At 29.5% G+C, this 11212-nt stretch overlaps 2 protein-coding genes across 2 annotated transcripts; one reads left to right on the top strand and one right to left on the bottom strand.

Moving 5' to 3' along the window:
* Positions 1-970: 970 nt before the first annotated feature.
* LOC123295676 (39S ribosomal protein L12, mitochondrial) lies at positions 971-1921 on the top strand. Its single transcript, XM_044877097.1, has 3 exons — positions 971-1149; positions 1222-1495; positions 1657-1921. Exons 1-3 carry the CDS (start codon positions 1088-1090, stop codon positions 1876-1878), a joined length of 558 nt encoding a protein of 185 aa, XP_044733032.1. The 5' UTR covers positions 971-1087; the 3' UTR covers positions 1879-1921.
* A 2774-nt stretch (positions 1922-4695) lies between these two features.
* Positions 4696-10778, bottom strand: LOC123294481 (sodium-independent sulfate anion transporter-like). The gene is made up of 9 exons (XM_044875526.1): positions 10285-10778; positions 8787-9263; positions 8495-8715; positions 8052-8226; positions 6833-6997; positions 6466-6768; positions 6138-6283; positions 5896-6069; positions 4696-5085 (listed from the first exon to the last, which is right to left on the bottom strand). The coding sequence occupies exons 1-9, from the start codon at positions 10565-10567 to the stop codon at positions 4885-4887; spliced, it is 2145 nt and encodes a 714-aa protein (XP_044731461.1). The 5' UTR covers positions 10568-10778; the 3' UTR covers positions 4696-4884.
* Positions 10779-11212: the final 434 nt, after the last annotated feature.

Genomic DNA, 11212 nt, shown 5'->3' with positions numbered 1-11212 from the left:
AATTCTTCACTTGAAGTGATAAATAAAAATTTTGTTATCAATTGTTTGCATCACTTTTTCAACATCTCTGAAAAAATTTATTTGTATCACCGAAGCTACTTATACTAATCGATTAATGAATTGATTTTGAGTCATTTGAAGCTCAAAATTTTCAAATAGGTCTTTTTTTAACTCTTGTGCGAAATTATTTTATTATACCTACCCATATTTTATAATTGAACATAATTTAATAATTTCTTTATTATATTATTTTACAACAATAAAATAATAACTTTAACCTACTTTCATCCCTACTTTTACGCGTTTTATTCTGTTTTTATCCATGAAGACATAAGTAAACGTTAAATAGTGAAATGTAGTGGAAAACTCATGATTATATAATAAACATATATGCCAATTATTTTTGTTTAATAATGTTAATTATTTCTAGTTAAAATCAGTACATAAAGATAAAAATCATTGAAAAACATGACGGTAATAAATTAAACATTTTATTTATTGAATTCTAATCAATTATTGCGTATATACTTCTTATATGAATTTTTTTTTAATTGCAATAAAAAGGCATTCTAAAGTTTTGAAGTGAAACTCAAAAAAATCTCACCACCTTGTTTTGAAGTTATTTTAAAAAGAATACAGTTTTTTATTAAGGTGTATGCATAATTTTGATTGAAGATAAATATTTATTCTTGATTATATAATCGAAAGCAAAATAATTGCTTTTAAAATTGTCTTACGGCAATTATTCACTTATGTGTATTTATTTGATCCCTTGTTTAAATAATACATTGATGAAATTTTTATGATTGTTTTTAATTTATACGAGTAATTAATTATAATTTATTATATCTAAATTAGAAAATAAATATTAACAATACAATTTTGTTTTATTTCACATTTTGAAATTATATAATAAAATAATTTAATTTGAATGGTTTGAATTCTACTTTCTTGAACAGCAAACGCCATCTATTATTCAACATTATAATATTAGAGAATTGTGTGATTACTTCTGTATCATTTAAGATATTACTGTATTTATTAAAATTATTCGATTTTATTAATTTATTTCTAAGTGTTTATAAAAATGCAAAATATTCGTACACCCATGAGTCAGTGCTTTAAGCTATACAGGCATTTTTCTAAAAGGTATTTTTCTTAACATAATTCACGATGGATTTTATCAAACATAACCTAAATTAAAACTTTTTCTTTTTATAGTACTATATCCAGAACAGCAGTAACGGCACAAGTTACACCAAATGAACCTTTAACAGTACCTCCACCAAGTAATGTAGAAAAAACATTTCCACCGAAAATAGAAAATATTGTAAATGCCATTTCCCAATTAAACTTATTAGAAGTATCAGAATTGAGTGAAGCATTAAAGAAACGATTAAATCTCCCGGATGCACCGATTTTACCCGCTGGAGGTTTTGCTGTTGGAGGAGCTGTAGCTGCGCCAGTTGAAGAAGAAGAAGTGGCTCCCAAAGTTGTAAGTACAGTATACTCCTCAAAATGAATAATATGCCCAGCACAGCGTGTACTTAGGGAGTTTTAAATTGAGTTAGTTTCTTACTAGACACCCGTTAATAAAATGGTTGTATGAGTATTATTTCGAAAGTGAATTTAAATTTGATGTACTTTTTTTTTCAGGTGAAAACAGCTTTCACCGTCAAGCTTACTAAATTCGATGAAAAACAAAAAGTAGCACTAATTAAGGAAATTAAAAATTTATTAGAAGGTATGAATTTAGTCCAAGCCAAGAAGTTTGTTGAAAGTGCACCAACAGTTGTTAAAGCTGATATTGCAAAAGATGAAGCTGAAAAATTAAAAGAAGCTTTAACTAAAGTTGGAGCGGTTGTTGAAATTGAATAATGTAATTATTTTCGTTTTATATATATTAAATAATTTTATGTTATTAATTAGCTCGTTTATTTGTTTGTTTAATAAAACATTTTTGTAAAAAATTAGTTAATAAAACAATTTTTCTTTTATTTTAAGCAGTATTTCTTAAACACATACAATTCCAAATATAGAATCCTTCGAGTCCATAATTTTCATTTCAGATTCCTCATTTTATAGTAAATTATTTGTAAAGAAGTAAATGATTTATTAAATTTCGTCTTTTATTTGATAAAAAATGAAACGAGATGAAAATGAAATCTGTTTTTTACTTTCTGAAAGAATTGTAAATATTTATTTTGATTTTTGTGAATTTATTTAAGCCTAATGTTCATGTAGCTTCTGTGTTTATTTCGAATAGCTTTAATACAATAGCTGTAATAGGCCAATTTATTAATTGAGTTACGGCTCACTCTTCATTGAGAACTGTAAGGACTTTTCTAGTCAATATTTATCCAAGTTCTGCAATGTTCTTGATTCATTATCACAGTTCATGGTATAAATGAGGCAAAACAGTTCCGTTCAGCTATGATAACTTAGCAGTAATTTTAAAAATTTGTATGTTTAATCATCCCATAAATAATTTTGTAATAAACATTGTTTTAAAGGAGCTTTAAAATATTCGACTTATTATTAACGTTACTGAATCGGAAGATATATATACACAATCATAACTGCTTTTATGTAATACAGCTTGCCTATACTTATGCAATCAATAACATTATTTTTTAAAACTTTCTTCACATATTTTGTTTGCCCTCATATTTTGTCGCTGCTAGCTAGCAAAAATCGATTTGAATCAATTTTTAAATTAAGATCGATCTAATTCTCGATCAGCAAAAAGTGAAATCATTAACTTCATTTTCTTTTCCCACTGCTAACCGAGGACTAAACCTTATAATTTTAAGAAAAGATAATTAGTAACATAAAATTAACTTTTTTTTTTTAATTTATGGTTATTGAAAAACACACCATTTTTTCTTTTAGATTTTACCACTTGCGGCTAAAATTCAAACAATTCTGTCTTTAAAGTAAGTAAATAAACTTTATCTACGCCCGTGAGAAAAGAAGTTCTTTTCTCACTCAGTACGAGCTATGAGTGAGAAAAATTAATTATCGCTCTAGGGTTATCATAATTCAGTTTTGACAGATTTTATATAGAAATTGGCAAATTATAAATGATAATTGTCGTTTATTTTCACATTTTAAATACGTAGATAATGTTTTGTACCATATACGTGTGATAACGCATTATTAACGTACTTCTATGATTGTCTAACTCGTACTACGGACTAGTTGTGCTTTCGCAGGCGTACGTTGCTGTTATCCAACTAGTATCGTAAAAAACTATTCCCATTACTTTAGATTTCGCAACAACAAAAAAAAGAAAAAAAAAAACGGTTTAAACCCGAAAATAAATCCCCATTTCACCATGTTCAAGAGTCTCGAGTTTAATTAATTTTTACTATGTTACTTACACCTCAATCTAACATTTTCATCAAGTCGCTGCCTATTATATATAATCCACACTTTTAACCAAAACACTCTATGAGTGATCGTAAGGCATTTGATATTTAATATCAAGTTCCGACTATTATTATTATCGCAATCTTCATTATTTGAATTTCATAGACGAATATTCAATCGATATTCGTTGTAACGTAGATAGTGAAAACTTTTCGCATAATTTTACCGAAAATTAAGAAAATTTCACTATCTTCAAATTCGATCGATAAATTTAATTCAAATGATGAACTGAAAACTTCCGTAAACTTAGACTTGTTCAACTTAACATCAGAGAGCTTTTAACGTAGCATCCATCTTTTCGTCTAGGTTTGGTGAGTTGATTCATCATATTTCACATCATAATTTCATTCTGTGGTTAATTTCCACTTCTTTCTTCAACATCATCTTCATCAACACTATATGTCATCAATGAAGTACAACATTGAAGAATTTACAGACTCTTAAGTATTTCTTCACTGTAATTAGAAAGTGATTAAAATTGGTTTTCAAAATTTTTGATATTTTCAATATCACCATATTTTTAACAAACCAATTTCCAACATTTTCGATTGTAGGGACTTGTACTTCACCGCAAGGTCATTTTTTTGTGTGGTTTTTCCCTAACTACGAATAATCACACAAATTAAAATCGAAATTTTCTTTTTGAATTTGTTGTTTTCATTTAGAAAAAAGTATCTAGAAACCAAAATTCATATTATTCTTAGTTAGTTTCCACACGCTTTTTTTTCTGACCTGGGAGGTAATAACGACATTGCAATTGCATTTCTACCGAATGTATGTACATTCGATAGATACTTACGACTTTGCTTTGTAGACAAATATTACCTAAGCAACGCCTGTTGTTTGTACTCAACATTATTGCGGAATAAATTCTCAAACATAGTTCTTTTGGTTTTATGTCGTATTTTAATAGGTTTCAACCTTTTCAGATGTAAGAACAAACTCTTACAAGTTCTTAATACCGGGGTAGTTCTCAACTCAATTAACTAAAGGCTGCATACCCTTCCTTTCATTTTCCCAGTACCTTTTTATAAAATGTTCTGCACAATGGAATTGGATTTAAAAGGCTTAAAAGAAACACATAAAAATAACAACAAATTAAAAACAATACATAATTTATTTTCGTAATAATTGCTTAATACAGGAAATAATTAAATATTCTAATTACAATAATTTTTTGAATAATTATACAAGAAAACATAAAACAGTAAACAAAATACTGATCTATATATCACTTATGAATGAACTCTTCATAAAAAAAAGAATTTTTCTACTTATTAACTAATTACTTCTCAAAAATGTTTACCACAAACATTACCAAATAATTATTGAGTTAGTCTTAAGTCTATTCTTACATTTTGTGTTTAGTACACTCTAAAAATTATGCTATCAATTTATTAATTTTCGTTATAAATATATAAAAAAATTTGTTTTAAACTAATGTTACAATCATTAATTATTACAGTTTTCGCTTGGCCGTGGTTTCGTCGTTTGACACGCTTTTAACATTTCATTTAATTCCATTTCGGAGTTACATAAACGTAAATCTTTTGGATGAACACCTTGGAATACGGATACGATGCTTGGTTTCAAATTATAGAATAATAGCGCTTGGTTTCGACGCATGAAATCATCGATTAAAGATTTTACACCCTAGAAATGAAAATTATTTTATATTAGAGAAAACAAGTCTAATTTTTACGAAAAACAGTTTGTTTTATGTGTATGTCGCAGCCAACTAGCTTAATTAGTCGTTAAATTAACAGCCTAGCATTTTTACTAAGCGGCAACGTACAACATGGCTGAACGATATTCAGCCATTCAATCAAACAGCTAGGCAAAGGCGAGATTGGACGAAGGAGTTGATTCCGAGAAATCGTAATATTTTGAATCGATTTAGGCGATATTTTCGGAAATACTTTCCCGATCGTCAAATAAACCAGATTGCTGTAATATTTGTGTCAAAATTTCCCTACCAACTGAGTTTTATCGAAATTGAGATTGAAATTTTTTCTTCGAGTTTTTGTAATTTTTGTGGGATTAAACCTCTTTGGAAAAAAATCGAAAATTAAAAAAATTTTTTTTTACATTTGAAGTTAATAAAACTCAATTTTTCATGTAAATCTGGCCCGAAAAATAAAAAATTGGTTTGACGACTAGACGAGTTGATTCCGAGATCGTAAATTTCAAATCAATTTAGGTGGTATCGCTGAAAGTACTCGCCCAATCAACAGATAAACTCGATTTTTGTGATTTTTGGGTCAAAATTGCCTGCCATGAGTTTATCAAAATAGAGATCTAATCATTTTCTTCAATTTTTTTAAGAGGTAAGTGACAAAGCAGTTTTTGAATTTCTACATATTTCGAATCGATTTGAATTACTTTCTCAGAAATTACTAGCCCTACCGTCAAATGTACCTGTTATAAAAATATTATTCATTTTATAAAAATTAAGAATCTTACTTCAGCTGCCGTAAAATCAGCTCCTTGAATATGTCGGGCATCAATCACAACCGGAGTACTAGAATATCCTAAACGTGCACCAGCTTTTGATATTGATTTACGAACATACTCAACAGATGGAAATCGTAAACTTCGGTCAGGTGTAATACATAAATATTCATAACCTGATTGACTCTAAAAAATAAATTTTAAATAAATTGAAACATAAATTATAAAAAATTGACAATTTTAAATTATCTTACATTCATTTTTTCCACCCTTACGGAAGGCCGGGCTGAAGCGTATAATAAGAAAATTACATTAATAGTGATTCCGATAACGATTCCAAGTTCCAAACGAATAAATAAACATGATAAAAACGTTGCAACTGCTGGAATTAAGTCGACCTCTGAGGAAAATAAAGTCAAATGAAATGAAAATAATTTAACATTTAGTTCGGGATACAAGATTTTTGTGGCGCATTATTAATATTTTTCCAGAGTAAAATGGAGATAAATTAAAAATCGCAACATAAAAATCTTTACATTGAAGGCTAGAAAAATAATTTAAAAATAAAGTAAATTTCCTTACTTTTACTCCTCCATATTGGTTTGACAACATGAAATTCAACCATAAAAACCACAGCAGCGATAATAACAGCAGCTAACGATGCTTTTGGAATGTAATAAAAATATGGAGTAAAATACTTTAAAGATACTAATACAATTAATCCTGTATAAATTCCACCAAACGTTGTTTGTACACCACTTGCATTATTTACAGCCCCACGCGATAGGGCCCCAGAAACAGGCATCGAATTTACGAATGACGATGCAATGTTACATAATCCAAGTGATAACATTTCTTGAGTGGCATCAATTGGTTTTCCTTCCGCTATAATATCAAATTTTAGTTTGTTAGGAATTAAATTGATACAAATATTTTTATAAAATCTTACCAAAAACTTTAGCCAAAGCGATATTTTCTAACACAGCTAACAAAGGAACAACGAAAATTGCTGAACTTAAATTTGAGGTCATTTCCAAGAAATTATATGTATGATTATTTACACTAGTTGAAAATGGTGGAGGTTGGAATGTTGGCAAACCGGCTTTAATTTCACCTAAAAATCATGAAAAAAATTAATTTTCTATAACTAAGAAGATGGGTGGGTTGCAGATATGTAAGTCATCAGGATTCGATATCTGACCAGTCTGTTGGTCAGAAAAGAGTCTCTAATCCAACAATTTGGTCAGATAAAAGTAATGTTCAACATCTTAATATAAACAAATTCCGTGTCACGATATTCGTTTACGTTAATCTCCGAAACCAAACAAACGAATTCTATGAAATTTGGTATAGATGTGCCTAGGCCTGGCAGTGTATCACGACTACTGCAGGAGCTGTCACAGTAGTGAGGAGGAGGAGATAATGTCCATCTTCTTTGTCACTGCCCAACTCTTGCCATGAGAAGATGGACTTTCTTGAGCCAGCCTTTCTATGACGACCTCTCCGAAGTAAAATCCGTCGACGTCAAAGTACTCCTGCTGTTCTTAAACAGCTCCAAATGCTACAAGGAGTAGTGGCCGGAGATGAGCCTTTTTCGATATCACAACGGACCCTATGGTCTAAGTGTGTCCTACCCTAGGACAGCCACTCTAACATAACCTAGCCTAACTTGTATAGATGTGCATAAGTTCAATAAAGGTAAGTGTTATACAATTTCCCTTAAACAATATTTTGAATATTTTGTATAAATATTCAATAGATGGCGTTATTTTCAATATTCAGTTCTAAATTCTATAAATTATCAATAGATAGTGCTGAGGCTACAAAATTTTCCTCAAACAATCTTATTTTTATTTTGTTTAAGTATTCAGTAGATGGAACTGTGTTTTATGTCCAGAATTTACTTCTAATTTCTACAAATTTTCAATAGATGTCGGTAAGAGCAATACAATTACCTTAAAGCAAGCTTATTTTTATTTTGTGTAAGTATTTAATAGATGGCTCCGTGTTTCCACTTATTACACTTAAGTATGAGATAAATATAAAGTATGAAATTGAATGAAATATATTACTCTTAGTATAATATTAATTGATTGTATTATAACTGAGCCACAACAACGCGTGGTCAGCTGGTACTATTATATTATACGTTCTATGCGATGAATTACCTGTTAAAATAAATGGTTTCATTCCATGCTCTTCGAACACAAAGGCCATTAATGCACATACAATTACAACAATTATATTTCTAGCTGTTGAAATAAACCACAGGAACTTTTCAGCTGCGCATTGAATTTGTGTTTTCTCTTTTGAATCAGGTGCGACTTTTATGTCTTTTACTTTCTGAAAAATTAACACATTAATTATGTTTAGTAAAAAAATCGTGATATCCATTTTCAATATGTCTGTAAATTTAGATTTGTAAATATATAATATTTGGCTAATGTATGTCGTTGTATGTAACTTTATGGAGGGTATTTGTTTAATAAAGTGTATGTTAATTCGAAAACTTAATAAGGCTGTCAGCAAAATAACAAAAGGCATCTTACAAAATTAAATATCTTATTAATGACCCTTTCGTAAATTAATATTCTGATAATCTTATGCTTACCCTGAGTAAAAGTAAAACTGCCATACACACAATACCTAAAACAGTATCCCATAATCTAGTTTCGGAAATATGCGCAAACACTTCCTCCCAAACTTCCAAAAATTTCGCGGCCGAAAACGTTAAACCCAATATATCTTTTATTTGTGATGTTGCAATAACAATCGCCGCTGCTGATGTGAATCCAACCGCTACTGGACCGGAAATAAAATCTATTAAAAATCCTGAAACAAAAAGGTAGATGAAAACTTGCAGTCCTGAACTAAGTTTTAAGAGGGGAAAAACGATTTCTTACCTAATTGTAGAATACCCATTAATAACATAACACATCCACTTAAAAAACATAATAATACTGCAAAATCGGGACCTAAACCATGTAAATTTTCTCTCGTTAAAATAGCTGCAATTGCTGTTGGCCCAACTGGTGAATCTTTTACGCTACCAAATACTGTATATACAAAACATGCCATAAATGATGAATATAAACCATACTCTGGTGGTAATCCGGCTACATTCGCGTACGCAATCGCTTGTGGAATAACTGTTAAACCTACTGTGAAACCCGCAACTAAATCGGATATTGCTAATGATTTATTGTAATTTGGAAGCCATTGGAATATTGGAACTTTTTTATATAGTATTTTCTTTGTACAACTCCGCCGTGCCCGTTCTTTTAACCATGCCGTTAATGTTGGATTTGGTGGATTTTGTAAACTTTTTCTTCTTCTAACTGATTTTTGATCTGGTATATTTAATACAACACTATTTGAATCTGAAACAAAATTTTTATTAACTTCGCTAGTAATGTTGATTTTATTTGTTGATTTTAATTTTATTTGTTTCGTTTGAAAGGTAATATAATGGAGAATGTTCTTAGCTGTGTTTCAAATGCGAGTTTAGGCTTCCCTACCCGGAATAAATAAAAATAGGCGATGATCCTCAAAATCGGTTCGCTTGGTTCTACGGAAAAAGGTAGATTTAATGGAGAGAGTTCTTAGATATGTTTCAAAAACGAGTTTAGGATTCCGTATCCGGAAAAAATTATCGGAGGATTTTTAAAATTTTGTAAATTTTACTTGTTTGGGCGAGCACCTATATTTAAGAAGATTAAGGCGTAATTTCTTTTTAATTTAGACAAATCATGTAGAAACACATTCTTCAGTTTTGACAAAGATATCAGGTCACTGAAGTTTTTATTTGAGTTTAAATAAATTTATCTAAGAAAGAAAAATTTCTCTACTTAAGTTTGTTTCCGCTAATCTTCGAAATGGCTAACTCAATTTCGATAGCAGTATCAGTTTTGAAGATTAAGTATTTTCTTGGGAACATTTCAGCTACCATTTCTACCACGAGACTCGGAGGGGGGGGGATGCTAAATATCTATTTATTCAAGTATCATATATTAAACAATAGAGTATCATTATTGAGTGAAAATAGTCATTGCAGTATTAGAAAGATAGAATTTGAGTTATGAGATAGATTAGTTTCGATAAGATTTGAATTAAGAATAAATCCTAGAAGTTCTTTTGAACTACAAACAGTTTAATCTATTACGTAAGTCCATTGCTTTAAAGTAGTTCTACATTATTTAAATGAATTTTAGGATATTTCAAGGCTCTACTTCATTTATTTTACTTAATGGAGGTCAGTACATCCCAAGTGATGGTGTCTTTTAAGGATATGATGCTTTTGCATTCGCTCAAAATATGTGAATTTCGGTTCAGTAGTTCATGACAAAATCTGCGGAGGTGATAAAGTTAGTACATATTATAGTTTTAAAATAAAATAATCACCTTTTCTTCCACAGTTTGAACATTGCAATCGTTCATTCATCATATCTGGATTACATTTCGCTAATGCAGCACCAATACTAACACTTCTATTGTTCTCGTTTTGTTGTTCTGTATCCATGATCATTCCATGATTATCAATGCCTCCTACATTATTATCATCATCAATACTACTTGGACTAGTATTATCATTATCATTAATCAATTGATTTTCATTCGCCATGTATGAAGTTAAAGTCACTTGACTAGAGTGCCGAAAATCACTTTTTAATTTATATTTTGTCATAATTTTTTATTAGTATTTATAAATACTCATTGTTTTGCTTTTATTATTTTTTTAAAACCATGTTCGAAAGTCTATTGTTGGAATTATTATTCAAACACTGTGTTGTTATTATTAGATAATTTTGAAGCACTAAAAAACTTTTGAGAACACTATCTGTTTGATGAGAAAATGTTTAATGTTTTTTCGTGCGTTTTTCTGAAGTTTCAATTCTGTGTTGATTCCTGTAACAAAAAAGAAAAAAGTATTAATTTTGAGTTTGAATACATGAAACAGTAACTTGTCAGCTAAGAAAATTATGGTCACTTTATTTTATGGTGGAAGAAGCGGGAAAAATATGCAGTGAATTAAATTCTGTAAATCGATAGCTAGTTTTTATACTCTGTATTTATGAAATATATACCAAGGTATATTAATTTTAGTCCCAAGTTTGTAACGCTTAGTAATATTGATGAAACGTTTGTCGTCCGTTCGCCTGTCCGTCTGAAAACACGATAACTCAAAAATGAAAAGAATCGAGTTGAATTTTTTATAGCTTACTCAGAACCTAAAAAGTGAGTTTGATTTTGTAAATGAGCAACATTATTCAAGTGGGTTTTGCATTTAGTAAACCGATAAAGATAGAAGAAAAGTTTAAATGTAAAAAAT

Source organism: Chrysoperla carnea, chromosome 3 (genome assembly GCF_905475395.1).
Source record: "Chrysoperla carnea chromosome 3, inChrCarn1.1, whole genome shotgun sequence".
Classification (NCBI taxonomy): domain Eukaryota; kingdom Metazoa; phylum Arthropoda; class Insecta; order Neuroptera; family Chrysopidae; genus Chrysoperla; species Chrysoperla carnea.
Note: the sequence above shows the minus strand (reverse complement) of the source record. Positions and strands in the feature narration are given on the sequence as shown.